Below are 26597 nucleotides of genomic sequence, written 5' to 3' on the forward strand. Positions count from 1 at the left end.
GCGGCTTCTACCCCGCTTCCATGACCGAGAAGGGCTGGATGCCCAAGACCAAAAATCCCCGCGCCTGCTGGGCAGACTGATTGGTGTGCCTTCCTCGTTTTGCAGATGATGGATGTGTGGATGAGTTGTCAAGACGGTTGCGAGCCGCTAACTTAACAAATACCGATGCAGGCGCGTTGAGTCGCGAATAGGAACAGCACACGGTTCGCAAAGATGATCTACCGAGCTGCTGGGAGTGAGACGGCCGTTGATTGGCTTCTTGTCCGAAGGTGACCCGCTGTGGGTCCCGGGATGGCACATCGGGGCTGCTTGGCTCTGCAACCGGCTTGCGACTGGTTGCAGCTTGATAACGGTGACGCAGGTGCGATAAGCTCAGGGACCTCAACGGTCCTGACTCTCCTCCATCTCTTTGCATTGTGCAACTTGGCCAGGTGACTCGAGAACTCAGTAACTCGGTCAGCCGAGCCAGTTGACAAGGCTTTTCTTGGTATCTTGAGTCTTTGTGGATTTGAGACATCTGTCTTATTTCCAAACAGGCGGATAGTTTCATCTGCACCTCTTTAGGCAGCACCAGACGCCACCTGGGTGTTCGAGCTGATGCAATACGCAGCGAAATCGAATATATAGGCTGCGCCAATTGTAAGCCGTGATCGAACGTCGAGTATAAAAAGAAATCTAAACCCGCGCTTGCTTTCACGAACGCTTTCTCTTGTTCTCCGCACATTTGGCTATCAAGAAAGCCACCCTCATAGAGTAATCGAGCCTTGCACTTCCTCGACGACAAAGCCACCGCCCACAATGAACTGCAGCATTTGTCACCGCCCGCACGATGCCAAAAAGTTGCCTTTCCTTTGCGCAGTCGACGCGAGGAACCGCCTCTATGAAAGCCGCATCGAGTACACCCGCGCCTTGATACAGACTGAAGAGAACCGAGTCCGAGTCGACGCCGCCTTAGCAAGTGAAGCAGCCGAGACACAGGAGGATGTCGACACCAGGAGGATCAGGGTGGAGTCGCTGAAAGCCCAGGAAGAAGAAGCCACCGACCGAACAAACCGCATCGTTGCGCAAGCAGAGGTTTTGAGGGCCCAAATTGATGCCGCACGGGAGGAGATCGCTGCAAAGAAGGATGCGTTGGCTCGGAGAAAGTCTGACCTGGCCTCGGTCACCACCGGAACACAGGCCAGGCGGGCCAGGCAACTGGAAGAGGTGGAGCGGTCTTGTCAGAGATCGAAGTACAAGTGGAATCGCAGCGCCGACACAATGGCAGCGACGAGAGCCTTCCTGTGCGAGGAGGCTGCGAGGCTTTACGGCCTCCGGCAGGTCAAGAAGGGCAGCACTAAGCGGTATGAGATTGGCGGTGTCGAGATGTTTGACCTCCATGCCATGAACAGTAAGTCTGCGTCCTCGGAAGAACCTAGCACTTCAGGCTGATAACTAACAGTACTGGCAGGTTTGTCGCCCGAGGTGATTTCGACAGCACTCGCGCACATTGCGCATATCCTAGTTCTAGCATCGCATTATCTGGCCATTCGACTACCAGCAGAGATCACGCTCCCGCATCGTGACTACCCTCGGCCAACCATCTTCTCGCTTGCGTCCTCGTACAAGCATGGGGAAGTTCCCTTTCCGGGTTCAGCGCTGTCTTCCCAGATTCCGGTTGATAGTGAGCAACCACATGTTCCGCGGCCCCGGTCCCTATTCATCGACAAGCCGCTTCCCGTGCTCGCCAAGGAGGACCCATCCGCATACTCATCCTTTCTGGAAGGAGCAGCATTGCTGGCATATGACATTGCTTGGGCATGTTGTTCCCAGGGGGTTTGGTTTGGTGACAAGGATTCGTACGAGGACGTGTGCAACATGAGCCAAAACCTCTGGCGGCTGCTCATTGGTGACCAGCTTCACCGACGGTCTGTCGAGCCAACCTTCCCAACCTCGCTCACTCCGCCGACGGGAAGCCCCAGAGATGGCGATAATGGCGAGGTAACAAATCCCAAGCTGACCATCGGCCGCTGGTCTCACGGGACAGCGCACAGCTACCTGGGGGGAGCCGAGGGGACCGAGTTTGTCCGAAACTTTAAGATCCTCTCCCCGCTGAAGGTAGCCGACAGACTCAAGAAGCGGTTATCGAGCGAGGCCCCCATGCTGGAATGGGAGAAGATTGAAGGGGACGAAATCGAGGACGGGTTTGAGGACGGCGTGCTGGTACGAGGGCATGGCAACGGTGGGTCTGCTGGACGTAGCGACCTCGGTGCTACAAGCATCATGACGGTGCGCACTGTTGGTACTGCCGGCGGCTTTCCTGATACTGGCAACACAGCCAGGGGAACAAGTGGGTGGACGAAGCTAAAGAATCGGTAGATAATGCACATAGACCGTCGACAATTGAGGAATATACATGTAGGCGCTTAAGCAGATAAATGTGAAACATGCTTTCATACTCTCCGATCTCCTCGTTATCGAGAAGACTTCGAAATCTGGCCCAGCTAGCTCATTGCATTTGTTGATGTCTGTGATAATGATTTTCCCTGTAACGCCACTGCCTAACACCCAGTTCCAAGGTGATCAAGCACTGCCTCGCGTTTCTCTTGGCTCCATAAGGACATGGATGAAGATGGGTATTCCAGAAGATGGAGGGGATGTATAGGTAAACAATGAGCAACCATATACGCCATAGAATGTCAAATGCAAAGCCTGTATTGCAGAGGAAGGTGAAGGCCATTGAGGAAAGCTGCGACAACACCGGAACGCCAGCTCCACCGAAGAAGCCCACAAGACTTGGCTGGATTCGAGGCCACTGAGGAGGGCTGCGTCAACACCGGATCAGGCTCGGTATGCGCCGAGGTCCAAGCTGCCCACGAGGCTGGCTGACGAAGAGAGCGACTGGGTCGTGATGGCTGGGGTTCTTGAGCTGAGGTTAGGCTAGGACGTTGAAGTCGTCGATCGAAGTTCCAGTGCCACTCGACGTCCTTGCGCGCCGAATGTTGACTGCTGAGGTGGACGCCGCAGACGCCCTGATCAAGTCCGGATAACCACCCATTGTGCCTTCTGGGCAGTTGGCTGCTTTGTGCCCAGCGACATGGCAGATTTTGCAACGGTTAAAGGGACAATCTGAGCGGAAATGTCCAACTTGACGACATCTGTTGCATATTGTCGTCGCTGGGCACCTGTTGGTGTGGTGGATGTGAGTCTTGTACGTGTTACACCAATCGCTCGCAGTCCCTAGACTTGTGACCCCTGCTGCTTGCAGTTTCGGCACACTATCGGCTTGAACGGGCATCGCGCGGCTGAGGTGAGGGTCGTGATGGCTGGGGTTCTTGAGCTGGGCTTAGGCTAGGAGAGTGAGAGCCTAGGAAGGATCGAACTGAGCAGCTCATGGAGCATTGCATAGACGGCAGAGACGGGTACCACTTGGCTACTTCTTGTTCTATCACCTCTACCCAGCGGGGGGTGAAAGTAGGAAGGTGGACTTAACCTATATGTCCAATACTTGAGTCTTACTGTAGGGCTGAGATGCAGCGCGCTGGGAAACAGCAGCCCTTGACCGCTGTTGAACGTTGCTTCCATATTCTCGAGGTCCTTGTTGGGACTTTCCTAGTGGATGGAGCGCTCACCAGTAGATGGGATTCTCCACTTTCTTCACATTGCCAATGTGAAAGACGATTTTCCATTGGGAAGAGCTAGAGAGTAGAAGCCGTCGATCACTGGTGATCGTATGCTTGTCGACCACGACAAGCCCAACCCCTGTATCGTCACAGACGTAGAGCACACGGCATCCAGCTTCCTCAGATTGTCTGCTGTACACCATCTTATACTCAGTGGCAGATAGAGCATCTCAGCGAGACCCCAACGCCTTCTTCGTGGCCCTGGTTTGTCTATACCCTAATCGCATTCAAAGCTCAACCCGACAGCATGAGAACCGGCATTGTCCAATGTATCTTCATCATTCGCCACCATCACACTCCTTACACCGGCGAATCGTGAAGGGATGACATGTGTTTGACAGACCAACAGAAAGAAGGCGTCGCGATCCAGGCAAAGCCTTGGTTTGAGACACACTGAGCAGCCACTCGTGCCTCTTCTTCTGCAGCACTTTGCATCTCGGCATCAGTCGCAGGGGATGTCTATGCAAGTTCATCCCAGAATAGACTGCTCCTGCGAACAGATATACACCAGCTCCTTGACTACTGCCCCTTTTCCGTCACTCGGTGCAAAGATGCTGCTTTGTTCATCATTGACCCTTGCGTCAATACAAACGGTGGAAACCCCTAGCCTCAGTGGGCGGCGCCTCGATATCCCACAACACAAGCTGCAACTACCATGTCTGACTTGCGGAACCCCAATGCCATTGCTTGTGTTCGTGCCTCCTCGCTGACTTACCTTGACATTAGCAGGAACATGCTTGAGCGCGCCGGCAGGTAAGAAAGCCAATTACACTAAACGGCTGGCTTACCCTAAACGGAATCGACTGATGGCTATCGTTCCCGTCACGGTCAAAGCAATCCCGCTTCACTGCAGCCGTCCGAGGACAAATGAGCTGGCGAATTTCTCTTGCTCGCCTCACGCCCAACCCGCCTTCACGTGTTTAAGAAAGGCGCCTTCGTCAACGCGTTTCCCTTTCGCTCCCGGCCATGGCCTCCAGCCGGGTTGAGTACGGACACCTGTCCCGGGAACTGGGCCGATTTGAGTCAATGCCGCTGTCGTTGTCCAACACGGCTCGCCAAAAGGCAGCAGGCCCCGGTGATCTCTGGTCCTCGCTGACACTCACAAGCAGTCCTTTGAGGCGTTGTAGAAGTATAACGCGGGATACCACTCAGGATCCGGGTCCCATCCCTTCCATTGGACCTGGTATTCTAGCTTCCCACGATGGGTACAGCTTGCCAGTATCTTGTCAACCTCCCATTCTTCCTCATCGAATACTGGTTCCCCAGGCGGGTTCTCGGACTCCTGACCCAGTAACGGGTTGTTTGGGGAGAGGCGAAGCCTGTCGGGTGTGAGTACGCGGGAGCTTTTCTACGATTCTGGAAGGTCGAGCTTGTACGCCTCGCCGTCGTTGACAATCTTGGTGATCTTGTAGTGTTGCTGTACACCGGGAAAAGAAAGCTTGTCGCTCGGTCGGCTTGTTGTTTCCACTAACTTCTAGATTATCACAACGCGGTTGTTGACCTTGAAGTTGGCCTTTCTTCGGTGGCAATTCGCTTGCTCGGCTTGACGAGCTTGGGCTATCATAGCGATTTTCCCAGCGGTGTCGGCGTAGCTTTGGATTCGCTTGACGCGGCGATTTCTTGCGCTTCCGTTCGATTCAGTCGTTCGCGGGCCGTAGAGAATTCTTGTGTACGCGCCTCCCAGTCGAATGACAACGGCATCGGGAATCCGAGCAGGACGTCGTGAGGCTGGAGACCGGGTACTTTCGTGTAGAAGGCTCATTGTCACTGCGTCCATCGCGGGCACAGCTCTTGACCAGTTGTCTTGGTAGTGGTTGACGAAAGGTCGTAGGCGCTGATTGAGGTATTCGTTGTAGTTGTTCTCGACATGGCCGGCGGTCTGGGAATGGCCCCGCGTGGCCAACTTCCGTTTAATTCCTAGGATCTTCGAGATTTCGTCAGTGAAGTCCGCCTTGAATTGAGGAGTCGTTAGATGATGGGAGCTTAATTTGTTCCCTTCGATGCTGGCCTCTTCAGCCGTCACATTCAGCTTTGGTTTTCCTGGGACACACTGCACTGGAGCGACTGAAGAACTTGATGTGGGAGATTTCAATTCTCCATGTATATTATTTCCCGTCCAAAATTGTACCAATGGTACCTTAGTTACCAGCCCTCAAACTCCGTTCCTTGCCAAAAATGGTGATAATGATATCCTCTGGCCCTCAGGCCCCGTTCCTCCTCCCCCCTCCTCCTCAGCGCCGTCCTCCCCGACGCTTTCCTCCCTTGGCCTTCTTCCCCTTGGCCTTTTTCTTCTTGCCCTTCTTGGGCCTTCCCTTCCCCTTCCCCTTGGCCTGTCCTCCCGGGCCTTTCCCGGCGCTCCCCTCCCCAGTCATCTCCTCGGCGGGGCCTTGCTCCTCCGCCATCTCCTCATCCTCCCCTTCCTCCTCGCCGCTCTCCTCCCCCGCGCTCTCCTCCTCCGCGCTGTCCTCCTCCTCATCCAAGCCCTTCCAGGGCTTGTCTACCCCCTCGCCCCCCTGGGCCTCTCCCTCCTCCTCGGCCTTCCTGGCCTTCTCCTCCCCCATCGCCCTCTTGGCCTCCCGCGCCCTGTCATCGTTCCGGGCCCCCTCCTCCGCCAGCCGCTGCTCCCTCAGCTCGGCCTGGTGCCGCTCTCTCTCGGCCATGGCCTCTCGCTGCGCGGCCTCAGCGCCTCGGCGCATCGCCTCGGCAAGCTGGGCGGCAGCGAGGGCCTCTTCGGCGCGAGGGTCGAACGCCGGCTCCCCGTTGATCTGGGGGCTGAGGAATCGCTCAATCTCGTAGTTGACTGATGCGATGGCGGCGGCGGAGGTGGGCGCGGAACGCTGCTGCCAGCTCTCCTCGGACTGTTTACTGGCTTGCTCGATGGCCCGGAACTCGGCGAGAGCGGCAGCGCGGGCAGCGGCGCGGGCGGCGGCGGCCTTGGCGTTGGCGGGAGCGGGCTTTGTCGCCGCGGCGTCCTCGGTCGATGCGTCTGAGGACGCCGTGGCCTTCTCCTTGCCTTTGCCCTTGTCTTGGCTGGTCGCGTTCTGCTGGGCTTGGGCTTCCTCGGCCGCTTGTTGTTCGGCCTCGGCGGCGGAGTTGGCGGCGGCGGCGGCGGCCTGCTCCTCCTCAATCTCCCGAGCCCACTTCTCCTCTTCCTCTTCGAGGAAGGCAGTCAGCTCCCGCCCCTCGTCCGTGTGCTGGAGCATGTGCTCCCACTCGGCCTTGTCCCTGGCGTCTTCAATTTCGGCCAGGTCTTGGGCGGCCTTCTTCTTGACCTCCTCGCTGGCCTTGACCCCGCGAGGGCGCAGCACCTTGCGCTCGGCTGCTTGTTCTCGCTGGGCGCCCTGCTGGCTGGATTCAGCAGCTGGGGCCGGCCGGGGCAGGGGCAGAGGTTGGGTCGGGACGGCGGGGGCAAAAGTGGGAGTAGCAGGAGCCCGGAGCTCTGCTGCTGGCTGGCGCGGAGGCTGGGGACGGGGTTTGGGCTGGCGCTGAGGCTGGGGCCGGAGAGGGGGCACTGGGGCCAGGGTGGCGGCGGTGAATGCCCTGGCTGAGGGCGTTGTCGGCCGAATCGACGAAGAGAGTGACTGCGCCGGGGCGGGGCGGAAAAGAGGCGAGGGTCGGGACGGCTGGGGACCTGATGCCACCTCCTCCAGGGCAGCGTACATGGAGTCCCAAGCGTCCTCCTCCTCCAGCGCAGCGGGTCTTGCACGCTCTCGGGCAATGCTCTGTTTTGCAGCCCGCGTCTCTTGTACGGCAAGCTCTTGCAAGGCCGAAAGACGAGCAGTCCGCTGCCACTGTTCCTGTTCCGCCCGCCGCGCAGCAGCATACTCCTCGGCAGCCCGTTTCTGCTCAGGCTGTCGCTGAGCCATTGCTGCTCGATGGGCAATACTTTGCTCATCGAGCCGACGAAGAGCTTCCTCCTGCCGCCGTCTCTGTTCCTCGGCACGGCGCAGCTCCTCAACGCGGCGTTGCTCCTCGAGACGGCGCAGTTCCTCGGCGCGACGTTGTTCTTCCAGGAGGCGCTGCTCCTCCTCAAGACGACGCTGCTCCTCAAGACGGCGTCGCTCCTCGAATTGGCGCAGCTCCTCAACGCGGCGTTGCTCCTCCTCGAAAAGACGACGCTGCTCGGCGGCGCGGCGTTGCTCTTCCCACTCCTCGGTCGCCCTCCTGAGCTCGGCCAGGTTTTGTTGATGCTGGCGCTCTTGCTCAGCGAGGGCTTCCAGAGCAGCGACACGGGCTCTCTCGGCAGCGAGCTGGGCTAGCCTTTCCTCCTCCGCACGTCGCTGGAGCTCTGCGGCCTCGTGGGCCGCTTGGACCTCGACGGCAAACCGAGCCTGCTCCGCTTCGGCGGCGAGTCTTTGCTGCTCGCTCAGCTGCTCCTCGGGCTGCGCCATCCAGTCGTCCAGGTCCATCTCGAATTCAGCCCAGTTTTGGGCCTCTTCGGTGGAGCTGGCGTTCCCGGTCTGGTCGCCGCCCTCCTCAATGGCCGTCTCCATCCCCCGCGATGCGGGCTCCTGTTCCTCGGCGCCGTGTTGCTCCGCCTTCACCTTCCCTTCCTCGGGAAGCTCGGGTTCCTCGGCGAGCTGCGCTGCCTTCTCCATCCCCTGCTGCGCAGGTTCCGGTTCCTGGGCGCGCTTGTCCTCCTCCACAAACTCCTGCTGGGAGACAGCATCATCCAAACTCAACCGAGCCAATTGGTCGGCGAGATGGGTCTCCTCTGCGGTCACCATCCCCTGCTGTGCAGGCTCTGGTTCATGGGCAGAGAGAGTCTGCTCCGCCTTCACCTTCCCTTCCTGTGGAAGGTCCAGTTCATCGGCGAGCTGCTCAGCCTTCACCTTGCCCCGCGATGCGGGCTTGGGTTCATCGGCGAGCTTGTGCTGCTCCTCGACGACAGGATGCTGTGGGGAGTGTTCCTCCTCCTCGTTGTCGTCCAAGGTTAGCCGCACCAGGAGCACCACCAGGCTCGAGTCCTCCGCACCATGCTCGTCCAACGGCGGAGCATCGTGGCCCAGGGAAACGTCCTCCAGAGAACCGACCAAAAGATCGGTCTCGGGAGTTTCGGTCTCCTGGGCCGCGCACAGAGAATCAGCCTGCAGAGGCTCAGCCTCCGGAGACTTGCTTTCTCCAGCCGTGCTGCTGGGGGCATCGGTCTCCGTGGCGTCTTTGCCCTCCACAGCGTTCTCCCGGTGCTGAGAGTCCTCAGCAGAAGCATCGCCACCCGAGTTGAGCCGCTCAAGCAACTCGGCCAGCCTGGTCTCCTCCGCACGTGCGGACTCAACTCTGGCTTCGGCAGCAGCACGAGCAGCTTGGGCGGCCTCCAACTGGGCCCGGAGCCGAGCCTCCTCTGCAAGTGAAGACTCGAGCTCGGCTTCCTGGGCTTGGCGATGTTCTGCGGCCTGGCGCAGTCCCTCCTCCACCTCCCTCTTCTGGAGTGCAGCAGCTGACTCGGCGTCGGTGCCGACGACGCTGTTGTCATTGGAGGCGCTCGGTTCGGCCTCCTGCTGCACGCACTCCTGCGCTGCCCGCATCTGGCGATACGAGAGGCGCTCGCGCCGTCTCCTGCTCTCCCGGATTGCCCGGTTTTCGGCGTCAAGCGTCAGCCGGTAACCGTCGACTTCACTCTGCCAGCGCCGCATGAGTTCGGCTTGCCGGAGAGATTCCTCGTGGAACCTGACCCTTGACTTGTGCGCCTCCTCGAGGAGGACTTTCTCTGGAGACGGCACAGGCGGGGTCGAGGCGGCAGGGAGAAGCTTGGGAGAGGGCGGCGGCGAGGGAGGAAGGGAGGGTGGCGTGATGACGATCTTGGGAACAACCACCGGTAGGTGCTGGGCGGCATCTTGCGATCCCGGGGGAGCGAGGGTCTGCTGCTGTGCCTTGGGCACGAAGGGCAGATCCAATGGAAACCCGGGGGCATTCCGTCTGGACCTGGCCAGCGACTCTCGCATCATCCTTTCGTAGCGGATGGTTGACCCCAGCACCCACCGCTCCGGGGTTGTTCTCGACCAAAGATCGTCCCTGGTACAAGTCAATGACGGTTATGTGATGCTTTCGAGATGGAAAGGGGAGTCAATGCAAGGCACTTACCACTTCTCCTGTTCGCGGCGGAGGTATTCTTGGACGTCCTCTTCAATCGCCCGTCGCTGCTGGAACCGGCGCTCCAGCTCATCTTCCAGGGCCTTGACGCTGGCCTGGGTGAGTCTAGAGGCGCGACCGAACCGACGGATGTTCTCCTCGGCCCAGATGACGTTCCAGTCACCACGGCGCCAGAAGCGGGTCCACAAGCTGAGCTTGGGGAGGGGTCCGGCTTCCGGGGCGGTGGCAGCGATCGGGTTCTTGAAGAGCTTTGGCACCATGTCCCGGTGCAACCCTTGGAAGGCGTTCGGGGCCTTGTTGAACACCTCTAAAGTGTCAAGCGCGGCCTTTTTGACCTTCTGGTTCATGCGGGCGAGCAACGCCGACTGGACTGCGTACACCAACTCCTGGCGCTGGAGCAGGAAACGCAGGTGAGCGAGTTTCCTCTTGGTGGTGACAGCGCAGTACCAGTCGACGAAGTCCCCGGCGCGGGACTCCAGCCAATTCTTCTCCAGATGGTATTTCCGGAGAAGAGTGGGCATGAAGGGCCGCAGGAGGAACCGGAGGGAAGCCAGGACAAGGCGGAGAAGGAGGGCGGACACGGTCGAAACCAGTCCGGCGATAATGGTCTGCTTAAGGGCGTTGATGTACCCCCAAGCGACCGTGGTGGCCGACTCGCGAGCCAGGTTGACTCGACGAGTGGCTTCCGTGACCAACCTCACGATCAGCGACTCCAAGGCCAGTTTGACCCTGTAGCGAATCTCTGAAGGTGATGGAAGGACCGGGCGGGTTAAAATAAAGAACCACTGCCGCCAAATTGTCAGTCACATCGCCATTGGCGCACTTGATTGAAGGGATTGGAGAGCAAAGTTGTCATCATCGAGAGAAGAGAGCAAGCAGAGTCGCCGCCTCGAGAGCATCGCTCCCAGTCGGAAGCAAAGTCGCCGTCTCGAGAATGAAAATTATGAGAGCAATTGAAATTGTTACTTACTGCCAACAAGTTGGCGATGGAGAAACCCGCGAAAACCAGGAAGACGCAGGAGACCACGGACAGCTCCGCGACGATGTCACGAAGCACGTCGGCGGCGTCCTGGTACAACTCTGGTGCGTCGCTGGCGACGCAGAGGAGGAGGATAAGGGCCGCGAAGGCCAGGTAAACCAAAGGAGAATACATCTCCTTGGCGGCAAGGTCGACAAAATAAGGCGCCATTGCGATTTTGTAAATAAATAAATATCTTCTTTATAGAAGGAAGATAAAAACGAGCGGAGGAGAAGAGAATCGTCAAAGTTGCTGCTGGTGCTGCTCTTTGAAGATTGTCGTGACAAAATCGCTTCTGAAGTCGACTATGGTGGGAGAAAGAAAGTTCGAGGGAGGAAGAGGAAGGGTCGTGGGTTATTTAAAGTGTGCTGGGAAAGCGAATTTGGTGGGCAGTATTGCGGTTTTCATCTGAAGCTATTCGCAACAACAGTAAGTGAATAGCCAGTGATGCGGCCAATGGCGTGCCTCCTGACCCCTCCGCCTGACTCACTTTCACGACCTTCACCGTCTAGAAACCGTCAATTCCTCGCACGGCAGCTCCTACAGCAAAATTTGTATGGGAAGGCTGCGAGAAGGGGAATCCAAACATTTCACAAAGCAAAACCCCCCCGCCGCAGCCACTGTTCTCGAGCCGTGACGGTCTCCCCCCTCCTTCGCTTGTGCCCTTGTGCCCTTGTGCCCTTGTACCCTCGCCTTTACCAGTCCTGCTTCCTCTTGCTTTCCCGACTTCCCTCGTCGAGTAAATTTGGCAAAACAACACATGGAACCGAGGACGGTCAGGTGGCCAGGTCGAGAACCACTTGTTTGGGACCTTCACTTGCTATTTTCCCTCTTTCTAACCCACATTCCTTGGTGTTTTTTCCCAACAGTATAGTCAAGACCCGATCCTGCTCTAGGACCTCAAGATGTTGAGGTAAAGGCATTTATGTAGATGATATTCCGTCAAGGTGAACGAGCATCAGGACTCGGACCGGGCAGTTGGGGATCCAGAGACACACTGCTCCGTCTTTGTCTGAGAATCTTTTATTTCCAGTTTGTCCAGGACTCGGTAAGTCATGTAGCAGCCTTCTGTTGCCCAAGCCGAGCCACGGGTCCCAGAACGTGGAAGAAACACCACATGATTGAAATGTCTCTCTCGAGAGGATTGATAGATCATGCATATATATACAACGAACGACACGATGTCATGTCAAATAGCTTCTCCATTTGAACATTCTGTCTTGTCCCCATCGAGCCACAGGTCGATAATCTGCTTACGAGTCGAAAGGTTGTACGGAAGTCTTATAGAACGTGTCCATCTTTTCCCGTTCATTCTCCTCGGTTTGACAAGCTTGTGGTGATTCAATTCCGTCATGGAAGTTGAAGTTTGTCACCCCACATTTGCTCATCGCTTTCAGTCATGCGTTGTGTTCTCCAATGCAATCTTTGAACTTTTTCTACGTCCATCTTCGTGCGGTGACGTTGCGTGTTTGGACAACAAGGGCACGCAACTTTGAATAACTGTCAATTTACAGCATAAAAAACATTCAACACCCACATTCGAGTAACACTTTTCAAATATTTTTCTAACGAAATGTAGTGTTTCCTGTGTTCAATTTGCAGTTTGTGTATCCAAGGGACAGGAAGGCCAAATTCAGGGGCTAAGTCTTGGCATTGCCATGGTGAGTAAGGTAGTAAACAAAACTGGCATTTCTGAAAGCTGGGATGCGCCAGCCGCTACAGCGACGTTAAAATGTAAAAAATAGCATATTCTCACTGTGCTCAATCGCTCCTTTGCAAAAAATGATGCGAACGAGTGTCGACCATCTCGAAATGCTGCAAGTCAGTCTTGAGCAGAGGTCGCCGTTGTTGTTGCGGCAACTGCGGGCTGGATTGGCAACAGCTGCTTGGCAGGTGTTGGCCGCAACCTTATTTCAACATCACATCTTCCAGAGAGCCAGACTAAATAAAGCAGGCGGACCAAGGAACACATCGATGCGGCACTGCACTGAATCCACATGATCAAAATACTTGAGTCATTGCCAGTTGATCAAGATTATGGCCTCGTAGGCTACTAACCACGATAATCCTGCTGTGTAGAGTTCTTGGTGAAAATGCTTTAATCGAGTGTAGTGGGCTTCAGTTCTATCTTTCAACTTGAAAGTTTCAAGTCGAGCAAGCGACTACACCACACTGGAAGATTACAGCGTTTTCAACAAAACCACATACTACAATGCAGCCGCTGCATCGTCGGCTGCGTTATCGCGCCCTGACTAAGGGCGACGGTCATGTCATCGTTGAGAAAATCGTCGCATTTGTCATGTTCTAGTGCTGCCGTCCTTGTCCTTGGTCCTCACCCAGGAACGTAGATGCAACCTACTACAACAGATATCATTTGACTCGCCTCTTCAAGACGAATCGAACGATGATTTTAATTTTCTAATAAGTACAGTGGTTGTTGAGGTGCGGGCTGTTGTATACTTTTCCCACACAAATTCTGTGTATCCGTCGGTTCTGTCGTGTCCCTCGATTTCGTCCAACTATGTAATATCTTGATAGTGGCGGACTCTGCGCGACGAAGATCCGGTACAGTAAATCCATGCGTTCTTCATGGTGGTATCGCATTCTGCCATGAACCATCGAGGCAGTCAAGTGATAGTGATGTACAGTAGTTGAACTTCGCTCCAGCCCGTCTACCACAAGACCATCCATTTACATATCCCATGCCCCCACACGCCAGACCAAGGCAGACCGAACCAAAAATACCATAAAAACTTCATTCCATCATTACCGCCCGTCAAGTCATGATTAGGCACATTCACGATTTCCCCCCCTTGGCCAAAAGCTTCCGATACAGCCCCATAAACGCCTCATCCCAACCCCCGACCACTGACACCTTCCTCGAAGAATTCCCATGCCCATCCCCGTTGCCAGCCCCAGCCCCAGCCCCAGCCCCAATCACCCTCCCAACCAGAAACTCCCTCATCTTCCCAGCATCAAACGGCTCGCCATACACAACCTTCGCCTCAGGCACAACCGTCACCACCACCCCACCTTTACTACTCCTATCACCGCCAAAGCCAACCTCCAAACTCAACCCGGCCTCAACCCTAGTCCGCAGCGGCGCCAGCAGCAGCGACGCCGTCACGCGCAGCCTGGAACATGAATCCGCCGAGTCCCGCCGCACCGTCGTCGGGAACGACAGGTTCAACAGCCGCACATGCCTCGCCACGGCGCCCGCCTCGTCCCACGCCTCAGCGACAAGGCGCAGGAGATGGCTAGGCTTATGCCGGGCGACAGAAGATGACGTGGTGATGTGGGCGCGGATGCAGTCGAGGAAAAAGGCCTTTTCCAGCGGGCAGCTGCAGCCGCGCGAAATGCTGTTGTTGTTGGTGTTGTTGTTGGGAGGGGGTATATACCGGAGGTTGAGCACCGCGTTGTTCTGCACGTCCAGGACCAGCTCGAGCTCGCGCTTGTACCGCATGGCGATGGCCGTGTCTTTGATGGCTGTGATGGCCCATCCGTATTTTGTTTCGAGGGCGTCTGTTTGGTCTGTGTGTTGTACGAGAATCTGTTAGTCGACTATGACAAAGCTGATGCCTGCGTGCCTGACTTACCTTTGAGCTTGCTAATCTCTGCAGAGGACCACCCGCGGCACTCTTCCCTGATCCTGTCCGCTTCTCGGATCTCCTCCAGGTACTGCTGTTTCTGCTGAGTGGATGACTCGATGCTCTGCGTCGACTCGTCGAGTTGCCGGCGAAGCTCCTCAATCTTCCTGGTCTTTTCCGCGATGCTCTTGTCCACGGCGGCGAGCTCTGCCCTGGCATCCTCGAGGTCCTTGGGATCGCAGTCTGCAAGATCACGCGCGACGGCCTCGAGATTTTCGTGCTCAGCCTGGAGTGCCTCGAACCGTTTGATCATGTCGGGCAAGACGGACGACAAGAGTTCCTGCTGTTTTTTGAGCAATCTGTCGTCATTGTCCATGCCCTCGGCTATCTTCATGAGACCCTCCTTGAGCCCTTCTTGCAGCTTCATACGCCACTCGTACCACATGGCCTTGCTGAGTAGTCTGGCATGCGTTTTGACGTTCTTGAACTGGTTATCCATCAGGACCTTGAACTCTGGCGATGCAGTCATGTACTCGCGGAAGAGAGGCGGGTTCTCCTCAAACGTCTCCGTCTCAATCTCTCGGACGATGCGTCGGCCTTCTGAGATGTACTTCTTCAACTCGCGACAGGACTACGCCGGGTTAGCCGCATCTTGCAGTCACGGAATAGGTCTTCACTTACGTGTTGATACAGCTCTAGCATCGGCACCGTACACGCACCAGCAACGACGCATCGCTCAAGGGACATATCATCCTTCCCACCAGCAGAGGTACTATCTCTTGAAGCGCCTGGGGCAACCGTGTGTCGCCGCTTAGTCGTTGTCAATTCCATGAAGCGGATGCTGGTCATGTTGAGGAAATCTTGCAGGTGAATGCGTTCTCCGTCGTCGTCTTGCATCTCAACCTCCTGTATGTGGGCAGTGTGGTCCAGGTCAACCGTGTTTGTTGGCTCGTCGTAGCCATCCCTGAACCGGCCTTGACCCCTAGGTGTTGTGGTTCTTTGGGGAGAGCGGGCACCAGTCGGTGTGATATTGTCAGAATGCGCAGCGTCTGCGGGCATGATACTGGGTCGGGTTTTCCTGCCAGTCGTCGTCTCAGCCTTGGACGGGGGCGACTGTAGCCTGATGTTCTTGACCGGACTGCCTTGATGCCCCCTAAGTCGTTTAATGCCGTCCGTTTCCTCTCCTTCGTCGTCTTCGTCCAGCTCAGCAGGCCGCTTCCCGAGAAGGCCCCTTGCGCTGCCAATGTGGAGGCTCTTTCGTCCTTTGAGTGGATTCTTCTTGGGACTGAGGCTTTGTATCATCTCCCTCAGATTAAGGGCAGTCTCGTTCTCATCTCGGAATCCATTGCCCTCTCGGCCCGGACTTCTTCGACTATCCTCCTGGTATTGCTCATCTTGATATTCTCTGTCAATCTCCGCCTCCATGACCCGCGGGTCTGTGAAAGCTACAGTCCTGCGAGGATTGACAGGCTGGCTCGGCACAAAGTCCGTCGCTGCTTCTCCGATCGACTCTCTCCGGTCAAAGATTTCGGCGACTCGGGGTGAGCCCAAACCGGGGCGGTCAGCGCCCACCCCGGATAGCCGACGGCCCTGAGGGGTTAAGATGATTCTGGGGGTGCTAAGTCCAGTACTGGGATCCTGCTGGAAAAGCCCTTGCTTCAACGGTGACCGTGGCGTAGTCTTGGCCGGCGAGGATGCTGTGCGCATGGGCGAGCTGGACTGGCTCCTAGTCAGCGGCGGCGTCCTCGCGGGACTCCTAGAAGCTGGTGGTGCGTTTCTTTTGGGAGATGGTGACCCCATAAATGGGGAACTACTGGGCGGTATGGGAGACCTCGGCTCCGGGAACACTGCGCGAGGTGGGCTACGACGGAGCCCTTTGCCTCGGAATGGAGAAGGACCAGAGCTATTGTTCTCATCTGCAGTTGAAGGGGCTAGCAGTTTCGGGGATATGTCGAGTTCAGCAGTCGCTGTAACCGAAGGTGCTGGCTCGTCGGCTTCCTGCTCCATTGCTTTCCTAGCTGCTGTCCGCGCCTCGGATGCAGACACAGATCGTATGATGCCGCCAACTGCCCTCGTAATATCCATCTCCATGGTTTGGTCGCCGTCGCCGTCCTTTTCGGCTTCTGCCGGTAAAATTCGCCCAACGTTCACAGTCATGTCCATCATCGTACCCTCAGCGCCCTCCTCATTATCCTCAGCAATTGTCCTTCGACGGCCGTTTTGTGCGCCACTCTTAGCGAAGCCACGCGACAGGAGGGATCCCATGACTGCAGTGAATTCCATGGACATGTCTTCGTTAGGATCAATCTCGCCTTCGCTTTCTTCTAGTAGCGCCCCCTGACGGATTCCCCCGACGGCTGTTGTGAATTCCATGGTCTGCTCGCCAAAGTTGTCCGGCTTTTGTTGGGAGCTAAGCCTAGCAGACTTGCGGCGTGCTCCAGGGGCCGGCTTTGAAAGGATTCCTCCCAAGGCCTTGGTTACCTCCATGGACATATCCTCATCCTCGTCTGCGTCCCTCGTCGGTGATCCGACCTGGGGCCGTATAATTCCACCAACCGCGCTGGTCATCTCCATATCGGCATCCATGTCCATTTCCATGTCGGCTTGGTCTTCAGCATCAGGACTGCCATTCCGCACATTTTGCTCTTTGGCCATGTTTTGGGCGATGCTTTCTTGTGAGTGATTCTTTCTCCCCCAACCCGCAAAGCCTGCAATAACCTCCTCTTCATCGTCGTTTACATGTTGAGTCGCAGCTCTCCGGGCCGCCAGCCGGAGATTCTCGTCCAAGCTTCCGGTAGAATCAGCGCTGAGACCGGATTGGCCTGATGTCACCGATGCCATTGTTACCTCCTCGGCGTCGACAGTCACCATGGTGCCGTCATCGTCGTCGCTGGAGCCTGTCATCTCCTCGCCCTGAATCTCGGCAACGCCGTCGGCATTCTCAAAGTCCGAATCGTATACGGTAGAAGCAATGGTATCCTCTTCCGAATAGACTGATGACACTGCGGAACTTCGTCGACGCCTACGCTGATGTGATTCCCTTTGCTTGGCCGGGGACTCGGCTGCATATTGGTGATCGTGGTCAAGGGGTGTGGAGGGCGGGTCTGAGCTGGGGTGTTCGTGAGTTGAAGCGCTAGGAGATTGTGCCGCATGAGAGGACGCGCGGTGTGATGAATCAGTCGAAGTAGTCGAATCTTGATTAAATTCGATCTCGTGGAAGGTGTGTAGAGTCGCCTCGGCAGCAAAGGACACGCGCCGGTTCGCTAGCGATTTCCTCCGCGCCTCTCTTCGATCATTGATCTCCTTCTCCAACTCGGCGCGCTCGCGCTCTTCCCGCTCCCGTGCGGCGGCCTGCTGTTCCTCCTCCGTCCGAAGGGCAATCTTAGTCCCTGCACCATCATTATCCGTCGTGCCGTTCCCTGATGTCGGTTTCGGCCTGAAAGACGGAATCTCGGGAATGAGGGGTATGGTAGGTTTGAGGATTGACCGCGGGGGTGGCCCCGAATAAACGGCAAGGGACTAAGAGCGGTCATGTTAGGGGCCATTTGACAGCAATATGGTGTATGGTGTACGAGGTGAAGACACACAGCTCTGCGGTTACCATTACCCATCTTAAGGCCATCTAGACCGCCAGGACCCATGCTCTTGCTTCTCGACTTCTTGCGAGAGGCGGCAGTAGCGCTGCTCATGTCGGCCGTCACATTCTCCCTTTCGCCATTCTTCCTTGTCGGGACGGTTCCTCCTATGGATTTGCGCGCGCGGCGCGTCGCGGGAAGCGTCGCATCGCCTTGCGACGCCATGGTCGAACAACTGACGTACTCGCACGCGCTAGATGTGTTGCTAAAGATAACGGAAGATTACTTGAAATTGTCGTATCTTCTGCGCGCCGAATTGGGGACGCGATGGGGAACCTTGACAGCCGCGCCAGAACGTTTCCGGGTCACCTTGCAGGAACCAAGTAGGAGGGGCACTGCAGCTGTTTACTTCCATCGGAGAGTTCAATTGGTCCAAACTCGGCTGATGTAAATAAACCCGCTGCAATTTGCCCCACTTGGCATCAGTGTGGCTAGTGCCCACCCCACCGACCCATCATTTGGTGCTGTGAACGGCCAAGGTGTGGCACATGCACACTTTTCGCACTGGAGCCACCAAAAATCCATCCCCAAACTACCAAAATTCCCGAGGCTTGTGAATTTGGACTTTTCGACATCACTCCCGACCCTCGACCACAGCACATCTCGGGCCCACGCCAGAACCGTCAAGATGGCCACCGAACTTACCGTCCAGAGCGAGCGTGCTTTCCAGAAGCAGCCGCATAGTGAGTTTGAACTCTCGAATAATGCCTGCAACTGCTGCAACTTCGGGCGGTCGCGAATTGGCGACGAGGCGCGAGCTGACCACGGCACAATCCCACAGTCTTCCTCAACAGCAAGACCAAGGTCAAGTCCACCCGGCCGGGCAAGGGTGGCCGGAGATGGTACAAGGACGTTGGTTTGGGCTTCCGGACGCCTGCCACTGCTATTGAGGGTCAATACATTGGTACGTTGCAACCGACCTTGTCCGAACACGAATCGCGAAAGGAACACTCCCCCGAAGACGAAAGGATGGCACTAGGCGAAGGCCGGCGATTTTGAACAGGAGAATGGTTGTTGACTGGGTTTCCATCTTTGCAGACAAGAAGTGCCCCTTCACCGGCATGGTTTCGATCCGCGGCCGTATCCTGACGGGCACCGTCGTCTCGACCAAGATGCACCGCACCATCATCATCCGCCGCGAGTACCTCCACTACATCCCCAAGTACTCCCGGTACGAGAAGCGCCACAAGAACCTCGCCGCGCACGTTTCCCCGGCGTTCCGTGTTGAGGAGGGTGACCAGGTTACCGTGGGCCAGTGCCGGCCTCTGAGCAAGACGGTGCGTTGCAAAATACCATTTTCTGCGAAGTTTTTCTGTCTGCCCAGGGAAGGGCGTGTAGGCCGCAAAACAGCTGACACTCGGCAACAAAACAGGTCCGGTTCAACGTTCTCCGTGTGCTTCCTCGGACCGGCAAGTCGGTCAAGAAGTTCAGCAAGTTTTAATCGGTCGGCGGGGCTTTTTCCATTGGGCATTTCTGGCGTGGTTTTGCTTTGGGGGACTTGAGCTCTTCACAATCGGGTCGGCCGGCTGGGAAAATGACTGCACGGAAGGGCATATGTGTGTCATAGAGGCAGTTCTGAATGAAATCCGCCTAGTGAGCTTGTCAAGGCACGGAGGCTGGCCATGATACCCGACAAGACTGCAACCGTGGACGCTGGCCGAGCTGAACACGCAGTTATCCGGGGGCTCGAGAGAGACGAGCCGAGATATACTGGTAGCGCCCAATGCATCACCCTACAGGCAAGCATTGGCATTGTGTCGAAACACGTTTGCAAAAGTCGTGCACTCCGGCTGCTCAGCCTGGTTCTCAGGTCTCAGAAGCATAAGACAACTACAGTGTCCCATATCGGCCGGTGAACGCAAGAACCCATGCATAGGGATTACCACGAAACCACCTCCTTTCAGCAGGGATAGTTTCCTCTCACAGTTCAGTTCCCACATGCCATGAAAATCGATAAGAACTGCCTCATGATAGAATACATGGAATACACACAGCATGGATCTTTCCCATTCATTGCGCCCAGTCCTGCCTTCCGTTAGGTTTCCCTACCCACCTGAACCCCTGTTTAACAGAGCAAAATCCAGCAGCGGCCACAACCAGCAAACCTTACTGCTTGTTCTCAGAGAGGAAAGGTTAAAAGAAGCAACCAAACAGGCATTTTTTCCGCGCTCCAGATAACTTCGCTCGCAACTCATCCCCCTGCCATTGAGCGTCCTACAGCCCACCGTCGGCAGGGGTACTTCCCTCCTGTGCGTGCTCGACGCCGTGGAAGGCGTCCCCGAATGCCGAGTCCTCGACCATGTCCATGTTTAGGTCGTCATCGTCGCCGCTGGGCGGGTCGTAGCTGGCCAGGGCGTCGCCGGCCGTGTCCAGGTCGCCAAGCGAGCTGAAATCGTTATTGTCTGCGTCGAAATTGAGCGGTGTAGCTGCTGCGGAGACCGGCTTGCTTAAAGCAGGTTGCTGTTGTTGCGCCGGGGCAATAGCAGCCCCGGCGGATTGCATTGCAGAAGAGGGATTCTGGTTGGGATGAGGGGGTAAGTCGTCCTTGGGAACAACTACCCAATCGCCGCTGCCGGTACCTTGGTCCGGAGCGGTGGTTGTGGTGTCTTTTGACAAGGCGCTATTGTCCATGCGGACATCGCCTTGCGCTAGGGCGGACGGTTGCGATGTGGGCGCGTGTGCAGGGTGTGGAGATGGGACATTAAGATTCGCGGGAGTTGCCACGCTGGAAGGAATGGCGGATAGATGAGGCTGAGGGGTGGGGAAGTTGTTAATGGGGGTGGATGTCGACGAGAAGCCGGTGTGCATTTGATCGAGGAGGCCAGCTGCTGTTCCCCCCATATCAATATCAGAGTCGCCGATCATCACTCCGCTGGCGTGTGATCCTGCGTGGGAGGGCCCTCGAGACATGGACGCCGGAAGACCTGTACCGGCCGGGTCGCCGGGCAGTTGAGGCGGTGGTTGTACGATTTCTGGTTCGGGTGCCGGTTCCTGATAGCCACCGTCTTGAATCCGATGGACGTCGTGTACGACGACCGCTCGCTTGCCCACTACCTCCTCAACGCTTGCTAGGATTTCCTCCAGAGATTTGTGTGCCTTCCCATTTACGGCTTCCTCACCATCCTCAAACTTGCCTTCAAGTCGCCAGAACTCGGCGACCGTGTCTTGGGATGCGGCGCATAGCGCTTGCTCCGCATCTCTAATAACCGCGTTGCCTTTGAACTTTGCCAACATCTTCGAGTGTTGCGCTTTCATTTGCTCAATCTCCGCCTTGACAGCTTCGTTTCTCTCCCGGACTCGTTTCCGGAACTCTTCGGCCAGCCCCGGATCAAGTTGGCCCGTATATGGCTTCTTAGGCCCTGTGGTTAGGGCATCACTTCCTTGGGCTTCGAAGATTCCCTCTGTGAGGGAGGCAAGCTCGCCTTTCCGCCCCAAGCCAAGATCCGCAGCCTCGATCTGGCCGATGCGGTACGGTGAAGACAAAATCTCCTCCATCCACTCGTGGTTTTGTTGATACCGTGCCATGCTAATTTCTCTTGGGCTGAGATGGTCAAACATATCACCACGAGAAATGTCCTCCTCATCGTCGAAAGCACCCTCAACGTTCTGATAGCCAGCGCCCATCATCTGAGGCTGGCCCGCCGGACCGTGCCCGCCTCGCCTCTTAGGTGTTGGGCCAACGGCCGGGCCAGGGTGAGGAGGATACGCCATGGCCTGAGGGACGTGACGCGGCGGCATGGCCGGCGCATACATGGACTGGCCACGCTGAGGAAACGGAATCTGGGGCCAATTGACACGGTCGGACAACATGAACTCCTTGCGGACGATCTGGCCCATCTGGAACAGATGTTGGCGGAAGCTCAGCACCTGCTGCATTTGGGGTGGAATGCCAATCGCGTTGGCAGGGAGTCTGTCCGTCTTCTCCGCCGGTCCATAGTGGACGATCCAGAGGTTTGGGTCGACCTGTGGAAGGTTCGGAACAGGTGCTTGTGGCGGGCAGAGGCGGAAGCGTCTCCTGGAGTGCATGGAAAACTGCTCGCCGATGCGATAGCCGGTCCGCTGAAAATATATCTCAAGTACCTATCCTCGATGGTCAGTCCCAGTTACTCATGTCAAGGAGCACGCCGAGGCTCTAGAGGGTGTCGCACCAAACCATTGCCGGCGTCGCGTTGGAATGTGACCTCCGGGCCGGCCCACACATATCCATCACTGGCGAAATCGACACCGCGGCGGGCGGTCGGTTGCCACGTTAGGAAAATGGAGCCGTCGCTCGGGCAATCGAGGTAGGTCCAGTAGAAAGGGGCTGTGTCGCGCGCAATCTTGGGCGCCTGCATTAACCATTTTGTTACCTCCCCCAAGTCGACTCTCGGCATGGACGCATATCTGAACGTTGATAGCAGGTGGACATGAGGGAGCTGTTTTCATCGAGTCAGCACTTTTTGCGCCGGTGATGCGGTATCTCATTGCGACAGAAAATCGACTTACCAAGTCCCCGTTCACGTTCTGGCTTGGGTCGACAGCCATTTGTGTCGAGGTCGCCGATCACTAACTCGATGTCGATGTCGACGTAGATGGGATCATTCGAATGCGCAATCGAACACTATTATTAATCGGGCAGTGTTGTGGTGTGACCGGCGATGCAATGAGAATCGAGTTAATGTTGCGAGCTGGGCTTTTATTGAGCGTTAGCTCTCGCAAGCTCCCTGTACGAGTCGCGCTTTTCGCGAACAAGGAGCACGTCGCCGTGAATGTTTCAGTGGGTCAGGACCTGGCTGACACTGCCGGGCACTGGTGGCCGCAGGGGTGGCACGGTGGGGCAGCCGGCACGTGACTTCGATATTCAAATGCTGTACAACATTGCTAACCGAGCTGCAAACTCAGGAGCCAAACCCCATGAAGGGTTCTCCTTGGGTATTCTTGCTTTTTTATTGTTTACAGTTGTCCTCTTGAGCAAGGCATTATTACTTGAAAACGATCTCTATCTTGTGTCTACCTGGAGCTATCTGTCGACTTGCCAGCACCAAAATGACCAACTTTTCTTAGGCCTGGTATGTTGAGGCCGAAACGTTGCCGCCGCGTCCGGTCCAGTTTACGTGGATATCCTTGTCCACGGGGTAGTTGGCACTCGCCGCCTCAGGCTTGATCCTGAAGGTGTGCGCACCGAAATAGTCACGCTGAGCCTGCAGGAGGTTGGCGGGCAGGTCCTTTGTCCGGTAACCATCGAACCACGACAGAGCCGTGGAAAACGCAGGAGTCGGGATACCAAGCAGGGCAGCCTTGGCGACCACGTCTCTCCAGCCGGGCTGCGCCTTGTGGATGGCCTTGTTGAAGAAATCGTCAAAGAGCAGGTTCTCCAGGTCGGGGTTGTTGCGGTAGGCCGCCGTAATGTCCTTGAGGAACACAGAGCGGATGATGCACCCACCGCGCCACATGAGGGCGATTGAGGGCTTGTTGAGCTTCCACTTGTACTCCTTGGCCGCCTATTTTTTTTTTTCCCGTTAGGGCTTCCGACTCGTGATTCGCATGACTAGGGATTCAACATACCTCCTGCATGAGCATGAAGCCCTGCGCATACGAGATGATCTTGGATGCGTAGAGGGCCTGCTCGAGGTCCTCCAGGAATTGCTCCTTGTTGCCCTCGAAGGTCTTGGCACGGCTGACAAATTCGAGCTTGGTTGAGGCCTTTGTACGCTCATCCTTGATGCCGGACAGACAACGGGCGAGCACAGCTTCGGCAATCAGCGTGACGGGCATGCCCAAGTCCAGGGCATTCACTGCCGTCCACTTGCCGGTGCCCTTCTGCCCGGCCTTGTCCAGGATCTTCTCGACAAGAGGAGTGCCGTCATCGTCATTGAAGTACATGATATCCCTTGTGATTTCAATCAGGAAGGAATCGAGGACGCCTGTGTTCCACTTGGTGAAGACATCGCCAATCGCCTTGTTGCTCATGCCCAAGCCACGCTTCATGATGTCGTAGGCCTGCGACGCGTCCAGTTAGTATCATGCTTCCCACTGCCTCCACGCTCACATTCCAAGCTACACCAAGTCTACGTACCTCGCAGATGAGCTGCATGTCGCCGTATTCGATGCCGTTGTGCACCATCTTGACGTAGTGACCAGCACCTTCATCACCAACCCACTCGCAGCAGGCCTCGCCCTCGCTCTTGGCGGCGATACTTTGGAAGATGTCCTTGATGAAGGGCCAGGCCTCCTCGTGGCCACCAGGCATGAGGGAGGGGCCATAGCGAGCACCCTCCTCACCGCCCGAGACGCCGGAACCAACGAAGCGGATACCCTTGGAAGCAAGGTACTTTGTTCTCCGGTTGGAGTCGGGGAAATGCGAGTTGCCGCCGTCGATGATGATGTCCCCACGTTCGAGCAAGGGCAGCAGGGTCTCAATCCAGTCGTCAACGGGCTTGCCCGCCTGGACAAGGAGCATGACCCGGCGGGGCTTCTTCAGCTTGGAGACGAACTCCTCAGTTGAGTGCGCCCCGACGATAGACTTGCCTTTGGCCTCGTTAGCGAGAAAGGCGTCGACCTTGGAAACGGTGCGGTTGAAGGCGCAGACGGTGAAGCCATGGTCGGCCATGTTCAGGATCAGGTTCTGACCCCTGTGAAGGGTCAGCTTCTTGCGGGGGAAGGCATCGGGGTGCCGGGAGTCTTCGGAATTGTCACTTACATGACGGCCAGACCAATGAGGCCGAGATCCGCGCTTTTGCCATTGTCAGCATTACTCTGCAAGGGGGAGCCAGCTTTCACAGCTCCGCCAAGGTTGATGCTCGCCAGGCGGGCGCTGGAGGGGACTCAGTAGGTGGAATACAAGTCAAAAACAGCAACATGGTTTCGAGACATCTGGACTCCCGCGTCTCGAAAACATCGCGGAATAGGATCTTATTATTGCTTCTACCGACTTGGAGAGGAGCTTCCAGCAGCGAACGCGTGGCGGGCAATCCGGTCGGGAAGCCCACTTCCAAAGCATGGAGGGGCAGAGCGGGAAGGCGGGGTAAATGGACTTACACTGCGCCAGACATTGTGAATGACTGGAAATGATGCCTGGATGGAAATGGAGCTGGAGAAGTGTAGATGCGAGCTGCCTTGGAGGTGAACGCTCAGCTGAAGAGAAGGAGAAGCTGACGATGCGAAAATGGGCTATCTGCGGGGGATTCGCGTGGGGAAAAGAAGAGAGGAGAGGTGGAAAGGCAAGCGGCGTGAATGACGAAACTTTTAAGACAGACCAGGCCTTCGATGTCGGAGGGGTCAATGATGGGCACAGGGCGGGTAATTACCGCGGGGCTTACTCAGTGAGCTCTACTAGTTCCTGCCCACTTTGAAACAGCTCACCAAGCGAGCAGCATGTCCCTCTGTTCCGTCCCAAATCGTCATCGAGGTTCAAGGTTCTCACCGTTTACATGGAGGCCATTACTCTCCCGAACTACAGTTCCCAGGCTCCTCAATTGTTTGGAGCTACTTGTTGAAACTCTTGGGAGCCCAGCTCCCTGCCAACCAAGGGAACGCTGCCGGTTTCCGAGGTCATCAATGACGGCACAGGTATCCAGCAATCTCGCCGTTTGTGAATCGACAGCTTTGGGCTTCCGGAAGTTTGGGATTCCAGGTGCATCCGTGCTGAGCGGCCCGGGTTGTTATGAACCAGATATCCCGTCTCCTGACACGGACAAGCACAGCGGGTTACAACTGACAGAACCTCTTTTTCGTTCTAGGTCCGACAATAACTGTCTCGGATTTAAGCCAACGGCTTCTGTACTGCCAGCGCCGCTCAAGGAAGCACGGCACAGGCACTGGCGAGCAGTCGATTGCAACCACGATGCCCTGAAGATTTCCGGCTCTGGATGCTACCCCGCCATCTCATCCGAGATCTGAGCAGTCAAAGATTATTGATCCTCTCTAGCGGACTTGGCTGTTATGGACCGATCCGGGCAAACATCTGGCTGCTGGCCAGAAACGTTCTATGTAGTTTTGCTTCTCCGGTTACTCATCTTCACAGATTCGGTTCTCCCACCTCTCATAGTCTCCGCGGATACACCGGAATTAGCTGTTGTAGAGCGAACCGCACCAGTCGCGTCCGATGTGTGCCATGAGTGTGGAAGTCCCGAGCCCTGTGCCCCCCACTGGCCGAGACGTCAAACGGAGTCCAGAGACCCACCGCAGCGAACGGGAAGACACAAAGGTGGAAGTGTGAAAGGCCGAAACTATTGGCTGACTCCAAATTCCCTCAGTCAAGCCGCTGGATCTGAGACTAATGACTTCAGCCTCTTTGTTGTTAGCCAGTAACGAGACTAATTCATAGACTGTAAGGCCGATAACTGATATTTTCTGCTTCCGATCGATTTCCGTTACTACCTGAATCCTTAGCTGTAGGTATGTGGTGGCCTCGCAAGACCGGAACGCGGCATGGAGCCAAGCAACGCAGAAGCATGAGGGGTTCCATGAGAATGAGGGGTTCCATTGCCCCTCCATTCGCTTGGTGAAGTTCAGCCACATGTGGAAAATTGCAAGCATGCAAGATTGCAGTGGCTTATCCATGTCCCGGCCTCAATGCCACGGTCTACGCCACACATAGCTACGCCACACTAAACCAGCCACAGAT

General features: G+C 56.4%; 8 protein-coding genes across 8 annotated transcripts; 3 read left to right on the top strand and 5 right to left on the bottom strand.

Moving 5' to 3' along the window:
• Positions 1-371: 371 nt before the first annotated feature.
• N656DRAFT_846877 (uncharacterized protein) lies at positions 372-2415 on the top strand. The gene is made up of 2 exons (XM_064819246.1): positions 372-1390; positions 1451-2415. The coding sequence occupies exons 1-2, from the start codon at positions 799-801 to the stop codon at positions 2356-2358; spliced, it is 1500 nt and encodes a 499-aa protein (XP_064668040.1). The 5' UTR covers positions 372-798; the 3' UTR covers positions 2359-2415.
• A 3478-nt stretch (positions 2416-5893) lies between these two features.
• Positions 5894-10941, bottom strand: N656DRAFT_770152 (uncharacterized protein; the record flags this gene model as incomplete). The annotated part of the gene is made up of 3 exons (XM_064813757.1): positions 5894-9674; positions 9744-10537; positions 10723-10941. 3 exons carry the CDS (start codon positions 10939-10941, stop codon positions 5894-5896), a joined length of 4794 nt encoding a protein of 1597 aa, XP_064668041.1.
• Positions 10942-14331: 3390 nt separating this feature from the next.
• On the bottom strand, positions 14332-18157 carry N656DRAFT_713652 (Spc7-domain-containing protein; the record flags this gene model as incomplete). Its single annotated transcript, XM_064811913.1, has 3 exons — positions 14332-14988; positions 15039-17876; positions 17945-18157. The coding sequence occupies 3 exons, from the start codon at positions 18155-18157 to the stop codon at positions 14332-14334; spliced, it is 3708 nt and encodes a 1235-aa protein (XP_064668042.1).
• A 463-nt stretch (positions 18158-18620) lies between these two features.
• N656DRAFT_713665 (uncharacterized protein) lies at positions 18621-19433 on the top strand (the record flags this gene model as incomplete). Its single annotated transcript, XM_064811914.1, has 4 exons — positions 18621-18675; positions 18774-18896; positions 19031-19269; positions 19365-19433. 4 exons carry the CDS (start codon positions 18621-18623, stop codon positions 19431-19433), a joined length of 486 nt encoding a protein of 161 aa, XP_064668043.1.
• A 664-nt stretch (positions 19434-20097) lies between these two features.
• N656DRAFT_207573 (DUF1750-domain-containing protein) lies at positions 20098-22773 on the bottom strand. The gene is made up of 3 exons (XM_064808893.1): positions 22478-22773; positions 22141-22407; positions 20098-22072 (listed from the first exon to the last, which is right to left on the bottom strand). Exons 1-3 carry the CDS (start codon positions 22514-22516, stop codon positions 20207-20209), a joined length of 2172 nt encoding a protein of 723 aa, XP_064668044.1. The 5' UTR covers positions 22517-22773; the 3' UTR covers positions 20098-20206.
• Positions 22774-22780: 7 nt separating this feature from the next.
• Positions 22781-25140, bottom strand: N656DRAFT_781677 (decarboxylating 6-phosphogluconate dehydrogenase). Its single transcript, XM_064815627.1, has 5 exons — positions 25010-25140; positions 24672-24704; positions 24048-24603; positions 23537-23971; positions 22781-23472 (listed from the first exon to the last, which is right to left on the bottom strand). The coding sequence occupies exons 1-5, from the start codon at positions 25021-25023 to the stop codon at positions 23032-23034; spliced, it is 1479 nt and encodes a 492-aa protein (XP_064668045.1). The 5' UTR covers positions 25024-25140; the 3' UTR covers positions 22781-23031.
• Positions 25141-25347: 207 nt separating this feature from the next.
• Positions 25348-26291, top strand: N656DRAFT_781679 (uncharacterized protein). Its single transcript, XM_064815628.1, has one exon. It carries the CDS (start codon positions 25529-25531, stop codon positions 25868-25870), a length of 342 nt encoding a protein of 113 aa, XP_064668046.1. The 5' UTR covers positions 25348-25528; the 3' UTR covers positions 25871-26291.
• N656DRAFT_207699 (uncharacterized protein) lies at positions 25881-26591 on the bottom strand. Its single transcript, XM_064808894.1, has one exon. The coding sequence runs from the start codon at positions 26531-26533 to the stop codon at positions 26039-26041; it is 495 nt and encodes a 164-aa protein (XP_064668047.1). The 5' UTR covers positions 26534-26591; the 3' UTR covers positions 25881-26038.
• Positions 26592-26597: the final 6 nt, after the last annotated feature.

The sequence above is a fragment of the Canariomyces notabilis genome (genome assembly GCF_033297395.1).
Source record: "Canariomyces notabilis strain CBS 508.74 unplaced genomic scaffold N656scaffold_19, whole genome shotgun sequence".
Classification (NCBI taxonomy): domain Eukaryota; kingdom Fungi; phylum Ascomycota; class Sordariomycetes; order Sordariales; family Chaetomiaceae; genus Canariomyces; species Canariomyces notabilis.